This window comes from Cololabis saira, chromosome 17 (assembly GCF_033807715.1).
Source record: "Cololabis saira isolate AMF1-May2022 chromosome 17, fColSai1.1, whole genome shotgun sequence".
In the NCBI taxonomy this organism is placed as follows: domain Eukaryota; kingdom Metazoa; phylum Chordata; class Actinopteri; order Beloniformes; family Belonidae; genus Cololabis; species Cololabis saira.
Genome location: NC_084603.1, coordinates 27,903,273 through 27,917,867, shown reverse-complemented (window position 1 = coordinate 27,917,867; position 14,595 = coordinate 27,903,273). Strand labels below are relative to the sequence as shown.

The window sequence follows — 14,595 nt, the reverse complement described above, 5'->3', positions numbered from 1 at the left end:
GACCAGGGAAAAAAGACAAGGCAAAGAAAAATATCCTCATATCTTCTATATTATATCATGAATGTTACACATGGTCATAATACAATTGTAATAAAGAGTAATAAAGTGTGAAACATGTGGACAACCTAGTCAATGTGTGGATGAGGTCCTGTCCTGTTGGCAGATTTGATAGTTCTGGTTTGATCAGGTAATTTTTAAAATGCTGGTTAGGACTGAGTAATATGGCTGAAGTTTTCTTTTTGTAACATAAAAAAACATTATATACTGCTGCCCATAAATTTGGAATATCTTTTTTTTCAGAAACATTTTTTAATTCCTCTTATTAATTACAAGTCCTGGAGAGAAAAAATCATGTTAAGAGATTTTTTTTTTAAGTCTGATTCCATCTTTATTGTATTTAGTTATTCCAAACTGATACGTATTGGTACTTCTGTACATTAACAAAATCTGTTACAAAAATAACTTTGCTTTTAAACCTATATTGATCATAGGTGGGTAATCCTTTAACAGCACTGTTGTGATAAGTTACATTTCACTGGTAAATCTTCTCTGATGACAATGTATCTTTTTGACTTTGAACTTATTTAATGACTTGAGAGTTGAACTATAAGAAACACCTTTTTGTGTTTACAGCTGGATTTTCTGTCTGTTCCCAGACATGCACAAAAGATTTATTATCCATGAATCTCAACATATGTATGTTTGTTGGTAAATCAAAGATTAGGTCAAAAAAGTTTCCAACTCTGTGACTGTAAGACTTATCCAGGACTATAGTGATAATATGTTACTCTAAAAATGTGAGGATCAAAATATTGTTCTTTAACCCCGTCTTTGCAGCTTTTATGTGCTGTTTGGGCTGCCATTTACCAATTTAATACTCAGCAAATGCACTATTTAGACATAATTTCAGGATTAAAACTAAAAATTACCATAAAGTAACCATTAGGCTAATACAATTATATGCTCAAATGTATTTAAAACACAGCAATGTTGCTCATCTTAAAGCTTAAAACTTTGTTTGTTGTCTTCCAAGAACTGAATTTAGTATCAAATCTTTGGATTTGACTCCTCTTCTTCTGCTTTTTATTTCTCTTTGCCTGCAGAAAACTGCTTGAAACCAATCTCAGTTCTTTATAAGTTTAGAATTTTCTGTCCTGGTTTTCTCTGACCCACACTGAGAAGCCCTGGGACGAATTATCAGATGAGTCAAAACTGGTATATACATAAGTTAGTTTTCCCTATGTTTAATTAGAAGAAAATGAGCGAAACCTTGCACTAATCTCACCATAGGCCTATTTGGTTCCGACCGTGAGCAAGAGCAGTGACGGAAGCAGCGAGCCGCTGACGTCTCCAGCGCCAGATGAATGGGAGTCGCCTCCTGCACTGTGAGAAAAGCCCAGGTGTATAAAACGGGAGCAGAACTGGGAGGAAACAAGGAACGCAGAAAGAGAAGGAGAGATAGGACACATCGGATCGGCAGTGTGGACGTACAGCAGCCGGTCAGGATCAGGACGCAGGATCAGAGCCAAACACCACGACTTTCTCCACTTGTAAGATTTTCTTTCAGTGTTTCCATTGGATATTTGATGTCTTGTTGATCTGTATGTGTTTTATAACTTTCTTTTTGCTCCAAGCAGCTTTTGGAACAAGTTTATCAAAATAATCATATAATGAGTTTTACAACAATTAATAACTTTCACTGTAGATGTAGAAGCAGTTCCATGTGTAAAAAAAATAAGCTTGTTGTCCACTATGGCACATAGTTCCAACTTCAATGTGAACCTGTCATCCGCTGCTGTCTGTGTGCGTAATAACGCACTGGATGTAGCCTGTGGTCAACATCTTAGCAGTCTAGCCTTGAAAAAAGAAGTAACAATACGAATCATTATCTTCTTAACTTCTTTATTACAGGTGGGACTAGATAGAGTTTCGGCTGAGATGTAAAAAAATAACACAACCAGATATTTACAAGCACTGTTGTAAGAGCTTTGTATGGAAGAATTTATTTTTCAAAACAATTTTGTCACTAATCTCTTGCTAATAACTAATCTCTAAATGCTCGTATCAATGGCAGAACAGATCGTTCAGATTGAAGGGGGAGTGCGATCATACACGCGGTTCCATACAGCAGCGTGCGCATTTACGCACATTAGACAGCTTGTTTGAAGTTTGATATCTAAACGAACGCTGGTGGATATAATACATGATAATATAAGGGGAAAAAAAGAAGATATTCGGATCATATTTTTCCTGGAACAATGGAAGGCGTGCACTTTGTGAGCGAGTTACTACTTGTCAACATTTTCATCCCCAGGTGTAAAGCGATGTTACAACGGTCCGGTCCCCACCTGCTTCTCCTAATAGCCCTGTGCAGTGTGTTCTATACGAGGACTCTGAGTCTACCTTACACATCCATGAGGTGAGAGCAAACTGGGATTGTTTCAACTAAAATCTCAACCTGTGGTGATGGGGAAATTGCCCAGCACTGTGTAATTAGACACGTGGAAAAATTTGGATGGCTCAGCGAAATGAATTTTGACTAAAATGCAACCTGTTACAATTATATGAGATATACTTTTAGTCATTATTGGTACTGCGCTCAGTCTCAGAAAAAAAAGAAGGGGGGACTTACTTCAAAAAGTTGACAATAGTCATTCATTGCTGAACATATGAACTCGTTCTGGAATTCCTTTGTTATTTTATGCATGGTGTCGCATTTCATTTACACAGTTTTGATGACAAATGGGTCAGCGCCTTCAAACCATATCTCTGCTTCAGACTATAATTGGCGCAATTAATGCGCAGAAACAACAGCAGTCTCATAACTGGCGCGCGTCTGGATGCAAAAAGCGATGTTTGCATTCCAGTGTCACTGCATTAATGGGGCTGTGTTGTGCAGACCGACGAGACACGCAGACGGTTTGTTCACCAGCGGATACAGCAAACTCCTGGGGCAGCTGTCGGCGCGGAGGTACCTGGAGTCTCTGATCGGGAAGCGGGTCAGGTAGGCGAGCACTCTGCCCATCCCGCAGCAGGCACATGTGAATGAATCTCAAGTTTAGGAACACTGGATCTACTTCCCATTTAATCAAGAACCTTTTAAGCATTTAAGCTTGAGATATGTCAAGATGGCACTGTTTACAGCCGTGCTGTTTACCCTCAGAACATATCTTATGTTGGAATAAAACAACTCTTTCTTTCATTAAATTTGACTTCAATTATATTAGATATTTATTCTACAAAACAGGAAGTAAAGGCAAAAAGAATATTAAATTAGCATTCAATTAGAGCATTAAACATTAAATGACAATCTGTTTTCAGAAGGAAAAAAAGGCAACAATGGATTAAAAAAAGAAATATTTCTGTCTCAAGAGACCAAGTCACAACAAACTTAAGGCATGTTCTGCCAGAGCAGGGAGACGGTTCACAGTAAAAGAAAATTCATGAAACAGAACCAACAAGAGATCATTTTATCTGACTGAAAAAAATGTTTTCATGTTTTAACGCAAGAGGACCAACTGACATTTGCAATGAAAAGAGTTGACCTGCTTGATGATGCGTTGTGTAATTGGTTAAACATTTTTAAAGGTTAATTCATGCCATTACAGTTTAATCACATATTTGTTATACAGCCTGGGGGAGCACACACCCATACGCACACATCCCCACAGAGCCATGATACCATTACTCACAGATCATGACTTTTCATGGAAATATGCTGCCCTCGGAATTTGGGTGTCAGTCCAATGTCATCTCTTCTGTCCAGTGACGAGCTGATGGATGAGCCAGTGAAGCGCCACTCAGACGCCATCTTTACAGACAATTACAGTCGATTCCGCAAACAGATGGCAGTCAAGAAGTACCTGAACTCAGTCTTAACGGGCAAGAGAAGGTAGGAATGACTCCCTCCTTATATTCACCACAGTGAAAATGTAAAGCTGTATTGATTGTGTTTAGAATCAGAAGTCTATATCTGCAGACTTTGCACTTCTCTTAATTTATGCATGTGAAAGACACTTTGCAGCTGTATGAAAAAATCACACAATCAAAGAGACCGTAAGAACTTAAAATCTTGTTTTTTAAACCTTTTATAAAACACTATACCCAACATGCAGAGGGTTAAAACAGAAAAGCCCTTGCAGATCATTTTATACTAATAAAACCAATGCAGTTATCAAAGTAGAAAGTAAAATTGCTAGATTTGTTAGCAGTGGTTGTACTCAGTTACTCTACAACAAAAAAATATATATATTTTGCGAAAATATGCAGCATATTTTAATGTTTTGCATCATCTTTCAATGCCGCCCTTCCTTAACACTTAAAGCCTAGAAGATCCTGGAGCCAGTGAGCAGGAGGAGTCCAGGGACGAGGCCAACACCTTTCAGGAGAGTTATGACGACATCAATGTCGACCATCTCCTAAACAGCTTTCAGTTGGTGGGCACTTACACACGTTATATATGCACTATTGAATTATTGGCCTTCATTTACAGAAAAAATTCCCAACATCATTACACATACATTATTTCTTAAAACATCACAAGCAAGATCAATAACTCTAACTGATATGCAGAGAGACAGATGCTTGAAAGCAAATTAACCTTATATCTTCATGGGCTTGTATTTCAAAAAAAAAAAAAAAAAAAGGTAGCACAGCTTTACAGCAAATGACGCCCCCTAAAATATTAATTTATTAGTACCATGCAGACACACCACAAAAAGCAAGAAGCACAAAGGGCTCTGTTTTTTTATGGAGAAAGTGAACACTGGAGAGCAAATTCAAATATATGCCCAAATAAGAGTGCTGTGAAACCTTCACATAAGTTCAAACACACTGCTTTTACGTTCAATCAATGAAATAGCAAATAGGTACATGAAGATTTCGTTAGCATATTAGCACTGTAAAATTGTTGGTTTACTGTATTGTTTACCTTCCTCTTTCTCTTTTTTGCAGCCACTTTGAGGAGAGGTCTGTACTCAAGTGAATACCTCATTTCATCCTCATGAAAATGTTTACTCCAAGAAAAACTACAGTATTAATCCAAAGGACATTCAAAAGTCAGATCAATCAACAATTATGTGTTTTCAAATGTGATTATTTATCTGTCCATCTACACAGTTCATGCTAACTCTGTATATATACAGTCTATACATACACAATGCAAATCACTAACGATTCCTCGAGCTGCATGAGCAACATGCACACTCATATGGAGTTTTGGTTTGTTAGCATTTGGAGCTAGGAAGCAAAAACAGAAGCAACGGGTTTATTATGTTTCTGAGATCACTGATGTTCCACTGTAACAATCCGTTAAAGAGAAGTTGTCCACCAACAATGAGTTTAAACATTTTCCAGTTTAACCTCAGTGGAAAAGCATGGTTTTCAAAAATGTACCCTCTGATTTTCATATATGGTTGGATATTCTGTAATCTTGAATGAAAAGAAAGTTTTGAATTGTGAAATAATTTTTATTCACATAAGTACCATGAACTTTGAATGAAAAACATTTAAAAAAGATTTTAAGTGGGTTACTGGCTCCGTCAGCCTTCAACTTTGAACAATTCTGATCAATATACATTGTTAAATTGATGACCAAATCATGGCCCTGTTTCCTTTTGATATTAAAAACTTGTAAAAATGTTAATTCAAGAGTATATCTGTTACAATTTGTCTTAAAAGGTCAAAACAAGCTTTCAGTATTAGTGTTTTGAGTCATATTATTGACTCTAATTTCTCATGAAACATTTGACCCACTGCATGTCAATGGGAAGGACAAAAAAGTGTCATATTCCCTAAAATTCATTTCAAGTGCTTTCAAAATTACTTTGAATGTAAAATTTTGGTAATTAAATTCTGAATTGTAATCAAAGTTCAGTGCAGCAACTGTGCAATTAAATCTCCAGAAAAAAAACCTTTAATAGAAAGTTTTAACACAACCATCATTGTATTTATTTTCACTTCTTTGAAGTATGTTTAACTGTTCCAATCAGATTAGATGAGCAGTTCAACACTGGACCTGTTGAATATCAATGGTACAAAATTATTTTGATGCATTTATGTGTTTTCAGTATGTCTAATCTTTTAGCTTTAAATAAAAACAGCTGTCTGATATATTTTCGCTAAGTAATTGTCCCATTATTTTTCAATGGAGTAGAATTACACCAGGTTTTATACTCAGTATATATACATTCTTATGCCCCATTGACCATACATGGAACTGTAATTATATGGTGTTGTAGTTAAAATTGTATGAATAATAGATATGATACAATTTCCCCATTCATCTAAAATGGTGTAAAACCTAATCTAAATGCAAAAATGTTTCAAAGAAGAGGACACAGAAGCATATATCCACTTAATACTAATCAGTATATAGAGCAAAGAAGCTAAAACTGTGCAAGGACCTGCCTTTAGTGCATATAGTGATGTACACCAAAAACCAAATAAAAGATGTTGGTTTATTTTTTTAAGGAGTTGTCTTGTCTGGCCAATTGTTTAATAAGAGATTAATGATATGTGGCTTTATCAATGATAAATCCACAGTTGAAGTTTTAGGACACAATTTGACCCATTCGGGGAGGAGGATTGGAATTTAAAGCTCCTGGTTACTGATGATATGTGTTTGCTTTTGTACCTGTCCTTCTAACACATGACATTGACTTTCCAGAAAAAAAATGTTTAAGTTAAAATGTAGCATAGATACTAATTTATGCACATCTTAAATCCCCTAATATATACAGTATAAAAAAAATATTATCTTTTTGGATTAAATTCACCAGTCTGAGATTTTGCTGCACTCCGGTCAACTGATGTGTCTTTTGAGGTGTTTATGGGGGAAACAACTATATATTACTTTGAAAATTACATGTTGAAATTATATGTGTAAATAGCCAGCTGTCTGACATGAAGCTCAGTGACACAGAGTTGTAAACAATGGAAAGCCACTGAATGCATTTCTTGTTTTATTCCGAAGCCAAAGCCTTAAGAAAACTGGTTTTTAGATCCCCTGGTTAGCTTTGCCTATGGATCCTATAAGATTATATCAGGAAAAATTAAATTAAAATCCATTAAAAAGACAGACCACATAATATTTGCTAGTAAAACAAAGGCAGCTTGGGAATATTCATTGTTTCCCAGTGTTCATACAATCAATTTAATTCTCAGTGTTTTAAGATTGACAAGCATAATCTTGCTCCTAAGTTTTAAAACTACTCGCTAAAACAAACTTTAGTGCATATAAAACATGTATTGAATGAGACTGAGGTCTCAATATCCGAGTCTCAACACAAAGCACATTTTTACAATTACTTTTCTGCAAAAGTGGGGTGGAAGAAGACCTGGATGATATAAGGTGACAGTAGAATTCATCACTTTGTCCAGTTGCAGCTGAAAGAAAAACAACTGAAAGGAAGTGCAACCGATGAACTGTTTGACTAGAAATATGAAACATAAACTTCAGCACCATGGACAGCAACATATAGCTGCTGCTCACTTTTCAACTTGGTCTTGTACCTTTTTTTGTCTTAAAGAGCATTTAATTGTGCTCTTTTTATTCAAAAGTTGAGAATATTTGATGAAATGTGTTGGGCCTGTTTTGATCAAAATATCCTAACAATACAGTACAGTAAAAGGGCTGTCATTTCAAGAATGCTTTTTATACCTACAGTACCTACAGCATCAGGTTTTTGGTTGTAGCGCTAGCCCCTCCTCTCCACTTCATTCATCTTCCCTGTGTGAAGTGCTCTATTTGAAATCTGTTATCTAGCTTCAACATACCTTACAAATGTAAATGCGGATATAAATTTAAGCCCCTAAACCCGAGAGGTCACACAACCACAACTTAAATAGTAAGAACCGCCAAATGCAGCTATAGCAATTAGACCAGTCAGGAGGCACATCATAATTATTTCATCCCACTCAGGATATGAAACATATTGTCAAACCTAAACAAAATATGTGTTGTGGTGTGAGTGCAGAGGACCAAAATGCAGGACATGAGATGGCAGGGGTTCCAAAACAGAAAAGTACTTCGACAAAAAGTCCTGCTTAGACAGGAACCCGAAAACTTAGGACAAAAAGTTAAAGAAAAAAAAAACTTACAGAAAACATAAGAACTCCAAACGAATGACCTAAAAAATGCAAAACAGATAAGGTTGAAGAACAAACTGACCAGCAGGAAGAAACGGAAAGACAACACAAGATATCAATGGGGTTGAAACAGATGCAAACAATCAGGATCATGGAAAGGAAAGGAAAGAACTAAATCCAAGGACACGGCCTTTCAAAATAAAACAGGAAACAGGTCACAAACACAAGACCAAAATTAAAGAACCAAGTAAAACACAAGTAATAAAAGTCAAACCCCTACAGAAACACCCTAAAACATGACAATATTGAAGGTAGTCAGTCATAAGATTCAGCATCCTGCTCCCTCATTTAGTCCTAGCTATTTTTATTAAATTATCTTTTTGTGAAATTCTTCAAGATTTCATTTTATGTTTGGGAATGGGTTGAATAAATCATTAAAACTGTTTATTTGTTATTATCAAAAATAACTCAAAGGACTAATCATAGATGTGGCTAAATCTTCAGAACTGAAAAAAATCATACTTAGTCAATGATTAAGAACTGGGGAGGGAGTTTACCCTCTCAGTGTTTTGTCCTGGCATTTGTGAGTACATGTCTGAGAAAATCCTCTCTGTGGTCTTCCAAGTAGAATGACTTGGACAAAGTTACAGGCACATCCAGCTCAATATATGATGGTCAAGTCTTCACAGCAAAACAAAGAGTTTTCTGTTGTTGTGACATTAAAAAGGAATATTTTTAAAACATAAGTGGAAAATGGTTGTGGGAAATGTAAGAATCATGTGTAGATAATGAATTGTAATAAAATAAGAATATTTGACTAAACATGACCAAAGAGATTTCCTTACATGGACTATAATAGCCACGCTGATTGAAAAAACAAATAAGCTGATATTCCTCAATTGAATATAGTGGCAAAAAAAATTAAATTTATTACAGAAAGGCAACATTATTATTTTCTATTGTTTCAAGTTTTAGAAATAGGCACATTTGTTCACACAAAGTGTGTTAATACAGTAGTCAGTAAGAAAAATACACTCTGAATTGTCAAGACCATTGGTCAAGAAACTAGAAGTATAGGATAAGAAATACAGAAATGTATAATGTGATGTATCTAAATGTTGTAATAATGTAATAATAAAGTATTGACAGGATTTTCCACAAAAAAAAACTATTTATCCAGTCTGAATTTGCATTATTGACACAAAGGGAATGGAAGCACTAACAAATCACAGTCTATCTTATAGTGACATACACTGTATTCCTGATTACACATGAGCCACCACAAACCACTGTATGTTTTTCTGTATTACTAAAATCACTAATCACTGCTTTTTTTGATGCAATAAAAGCACAGCCTTCACATTCAATGCTATGTTACACCTTTAAATTTAACAGATCTTTACACCTTTAGTGTGACTCTGGATAATGGTTTGATTCACCGTGTCATTTCTAAAGAGTTCCGTGATGATTAAATGTATGAAACATGTCTATTTTTATCCATGTTACCATTAATCACACCATTAGCAAACTTCCCAGTTAGTGTCCCACCTCTCTGTTCTTTTAAAGTTACTGCTAGAAAAGATAAAGACAGGAGATTAAAGAAGTGCAAAGTTATTTTTTCTCAGGCCCCGAAACCCCAAGTCAAAGTTGTAATATGTGGCATTAATAGAAAATGTCAATTTTGCTCTTTCCTACAATAAAGAAAGCTTAATTGACATACATGCTTTTTTTTAATATCGTTTCCAAGCATTAAAGCTAGCACCTACTGAAGAAATTGAGAAAAAAAAGAATTTGGACTTTTTAATTGAATTTTATCTCTTTTCATTTTTGCAAGAGAACTAGCTCCTGAACAGAAGAGTCAAATGCATGTGGAAGCTTGGCTCACAGGTAAAAACACAGAAAGCTATCATCAAAGCCAATGGTACACAGAAAGTCTGACTAATACGAGCATCCTGCTCTGAAAGAGGTTTACCACGAGACAGTAACCAATAAACAAACAGCATCAAAACTTAAGCCAACTGCTGTCAGGGAAAACAACATGACTTCCAGTTTGACCCAGACAATTCGGCTCTGGGAGATGGACAAGTGGAGCTTAAATGCTCAGCAGTTGTAATCAGTCACAGATATGGATAACCAGCTGAAGCAGTTAGCAGCTGAAGTGAACAAGCAATTAGAGAATATGCAGCAGAAATATATTGAAGATGAGAACAGAGACAGGACCACAAGATCATAGGGCAGGATAAGGATGAAAAGAAAACAATCAGAAAACTTCCAACCGGAGGTTACTGAATAAATCCCCTACCTTATGGGGGGGAAACACACTCTCCTGAAATGTTTTGATGTTTCCCCTTTTCAATTCACCCTGATAAAAAAGGCTGTTCAGGTGTGTTGAGGCAAGGAGCGGTCTAAAGCATGCAGGACAGTTTTCCCCCGAGGAACAGGGCTGAGGAAACACTGCACTAACGGGTCCCAAGCCACAGTTCTCAAAGTGTCAGTCTCAAGCTTGGATCGTTGGGAGGGGTTGTGTTAGGAAAGGGATCCACTGTAAAACCCAAGCCGAATCAATATCCAGAATACTGATCTGCTGTAGCAACCCCTTAAAGGGAAAAACGGAGATATTACTCCTTGTTTTGTTTTATTAAATACATTCAGCCTTTCTTAAAGCCCAGCTAAGGTACTGTGATTGTTCTATGGAGATCGACAAGCTGATATATCCTTTTAGTCAATGCTTCTCTGCTTGACTTTGCTCATGAGAGTCAAAATAGTATCAGATATTTGACTAAAGCAACATTCTTCAGGGCTTGATTTACATCAGATTAAAGTGAGCAAGAAATTTTATAACAATGCATTTTACAAATACCGTGATATACGATTTAACTCATAGTTTGACATCATGCTAATTTAATTCAGACAATATGATATTGTACAGCGATGATAACAGCACAGTGAGGTCATGACTGGGCAAGTCATGCTTTCAGATACAGTCAACTTGCTAACATGCTCATTGACGACCAGACTTGTTTCTGCGCGTTAGCCAAATAGAAAAGGAAAACTATAAAAGTGCGACCACCAAAACAGGACGAAAGAGAAGGGGAAAGAAAATTCAGCCGGACGTGTGTTTATCAAAGTCCCACAGAAACAAGTGACAATCAAGATGACCTCAAGAACTAGCACATTTTGTTGAAATTAGTCATTGCAAGATTAAATACAATGTCAGAAATTCACATTTCTAAACCTGAATTGAATATCTTTCTATATATGAGTGCTATTTTTAACAGCTTGTGCTTTTTATTATTTTACTTCTTTTCTTATCATATTATTCATAATTTTATTCAATCTTATTTGTTATTTACTGTCTAATTATGTCTTGCCGCTTTTAATGTCAATGTAAAGCACTACAAATTACCTTGTGTTGAATTGTGCTATATAAATAAACTTGCCTTGCCTTGCCTTGCTAACCTCAAACATCTATGTATTAAAGAATTGTTAAGAAACAGACCACGTGATATGTTAAAATTAATCTAAAACCTTTAAATCTAGCTTTTCTGTGAACGTTATCCCCTATACCTTTAAAGTAAGTCTTGAAAAATTATAATATGATGTATGAAAAGCTCTCTAAAGTAAAAGAATCTGAAATATATCCCAAAATATATCTCAAAATGAAAGCTGCAAATGTAAACAGAAAAGTAAACCCATGTGGCATCACAAAGACGTAATAACCCATAGAACATACAAATGTTTTGAACTTTATTTTCTACAAAAAATATGTTAACGCTTTGATGGGTGGATAGTTTCCAACATAGCCTGCACATGTAGCGTGTTGTTTTTCTCACTCACTCACTTTTTGTGCATGCGCGTGTGTCCGCTGCTCAGGGCATTTGCGATTACTGGCTGCTTTGTGAAGAGGCTTCACTCATTAACTATCATCACTGCTGATCTTAATGGACCAAACAGAGTAAAAATAGACAGAGCAAAAGGACTGCAGCCTGTTAACACCAAGCAATGTGTGCATGCGTGGGCCTGTTGCTTAAGGTGAAAGTGGTTCCTTTCACCATCAATACCCTTACTGGAGACATACATGGGTCTTACTATGTTACTATCTAATCGTCGTGTACTTAAGCATCACTCCATAGCACACAAATTACTTGGAAAAATGTCATAAAAGAAGATCCTGACCATTCATCAAATCTACCATAAAAAGAATGCAAAGAAAGTCAGTTTTTGTTGCTAAGTCCTTAGACACAAAGACACAAAAACACCTTAAGAATAATGTTTTTATTTTACATTCTCTCTCATTTTATCTAAACATTTGATATATGTCTAATAGCACCTGTGACTTTACCACTGGGGATAATCTAACGATGAAAGGGATCAAATTAAAACGTTCCAGTCAAATATTTGATAGGTTACCTTTGTCACCTCCAAAAATAAAACAAATGCTATTTTGATTGAGATGTACATATGAGTAAATTGGTAGCCACTAACCGGGTATGTTAGTTAGTAAGTTAGTACATTTACCATCCTAACGCATGCTTAGTTAAGTGTACTATAACTAGCTTGTTCATAAATTTGGTCTGCTTCATATGCAGGGGATATATCAAGCTTCCCTCATCAAAACTGTTTAGAAAGAGGAGGTGAGTAGTTTTTGTGAAGAGGGTGAAATAAATGTAAGTCCAGTCTCCAAAGTTGACTTGGATCTTAAACATTTATTCAAGGTGTCAATGAAACAGATCAAAAGCAGACTGACAAGCTTTTATTATTCGGTTTTTGAAGGGAAAGTCCCTTTAAAACTATAAATATGTATTTTCAAAAGCATAACTTCAATAAAACGTAAAAAACATTTGTGCTGCTACAAACTGTAACCCTGCTCACAGCGTAGCTGCAAACTTAGCGTGTTTGTCGTGCTCTCTTCTTGATTCACTTCCTGTTTCGTTCATGATTATCTGGAGGCGATCAAGTGACAGTCTCATTTCAGGACTTTTACAGTTCAGCTTTGGTGGCATACTGTCAATTGACCTGTGGAAGTCACTGCGCATCAAGATCATCAACCCGAAAAAGACACAGCTCACATGGTCCGGATGTTGCCTTGTCATCCACCCACTCTTGCTTCCTCAGTCCTTAGGCAGAAAAGGGCTAAAAGTAGAACATGGTTGAACTTTAAAAGAGGAGCAGATGAAGGAGCAAAAATAGGCTGAGAAATTTCAAGAAGAATTACATTGAAGAATCTTGTGAAAATAAATATATGGATGTGGACAAGATGCAGACCTATCTCTCCAAGGTGTTTCTTCTCCAAACCCATAGCTTGTGCTTGGTGCGGACAAAGCTTACCATGGTGCCTGGTCTTCAACAGTTTATCAGAAACACACTTGCACACAGAAAGAGATGTAACACTTTGCTCTAATGACTTTTACAACAAGCAGCAGGTCTCATTGTGTCGGGATGTGGCTGTGTGCAGCAGCCGATCAATAAATCTGCCAGATAAATGATCCTGAGTGGCGGAGGGGAGTGAAAGGCCACAGCACAGATTAATCAGCAGCCCCCACAGCAGCTCCATCAGGAGCTCTGGTGTTTTACAACATTGTCCATTTAGTGCCATCATCATGACATTTTCTTACATGTTAGGAGTGCAGCTGCTGCTCACGTCGCTCTTATATTAACACATCCATGGCCTCTCAGATGTTCTTACTTTAAGCCACATTAGCCTTACATTATACTAATATTTGATGTCCTTGTTGGGAAAATAAATGTTCATTAGATATCAACTTTTCCTTGAATTAAAAAAAATCCATGTTGTCTGTGTGTCTATGTGACCCTGCGATAGACTGGCGACCTGTCCAGGGTGAACCCCTGCCTCTCGCCTGTAAGGAGCTGGGATAGGATCCAGCAGACACCCTGCAAAGGATAAAACGGGTATAGAAACTGGATGGATCGATGGTTAGGGTCACTAATATACAATTTACTTTGATTATTTTTAATTTATTTACTTATTTTCTGCTGCTAATCTCCCTGCACTGGCTTCCAGTTGCAGCGCGCAACAAGTTCTAAGCTCTGCTTCTGGCTACCACACAATTACCCAAACAGCTCCTGCCTACCTTCACTGCTTCATCCAGAGATACACTCCCTCTCGACAGCTCAGCTCAGTCAGTGAAAGATGTCTGGTGCTTCCACCCCAACGTAGGGGGAAATCAGTAGCCAGACTATCCTCCTCCATTGTTCCCCGATAGTGGAACGACCTACCAAACTGTCTGATCTGCAGGGTCTGTCCCTACTTTTACAGGTGACCTAAAGACTCAGCTCTTTAAGGAGCATTTCTGCATCTAGTAAACTTCTCTGCTCATCAGAATTAGTTAGAAGATTTGTCCAGCTCTTTGCAGAACTCAGCACTGAGTAAGCTGCATGCACTTATGACAAGATGATGCATGATGGTGTCTTTTAAGATGTAGCTTTCTTGTATAAATGGACTGTTGTGTTGGGCAGGAAGGAAACACAAAAAAAAATCCTCCAGCC

The 14,595-nt window shown here is 36.6% G+C and overlaps 1 protein-coding gene across 1 annotated transcript; it reads left to right on the top strand.

Moving 5' to 3' along the window:
• The first annotated feature begins 1,427 nt into the window (after nt 1–1,427).
• On the top strand, nt 1,428–6,503 carry vip (vasoactive intestinal peptide). The gene is made up of 6 exons (XM_061744924.1): nt 1,428–1,550; nt 2,315–2,419; nt 2,900–3,004; nt 3,767–3,892; nt 4,325–4,436; nt 4,954–6,503. Exons 2-6 carry the CDS (start codon nt 2,325–2,327, stop codon nt 4,960–4,962), a joined length of 447 nt encoding a protein of 148 aa, XP_061600908.1. The 5' UTR covers nt 1,428–1,550; nt 2,315–2,324; the 3' UTR covers nt 4,963–6,503.
• Nucleotides 6,504–14,595: the final 8,092 nt, after the last annotated feature.

What these genes read in the sequence shown, in the direction of transcription:
- vip (XM_061744924.1), top strand. Translation starts at nt 2,325, where the DNA reads ATGTTACAACGGTCCGGTCCCCACCTGCTTCTCCTAATAGCCCTGTGC. An exon ending in CTACCTTACACATCCATGAG is followed by an intron (nt 2,420 to 2,899) that starts GTGAGAGCAAAC and finishes TGTGTTGTGCAG; the next exon opens with ACCGACGAGACACGCAGACG. An exon ending in CTGATCGGGAAGCGGGTCAG is followed by an intron (nt 3,005 to 3,766) that starts GTAGGCGAGCAC and finishes TCTTCTGTCCAG; the next exon opens with TGACGAGCTGATGGATGAGC.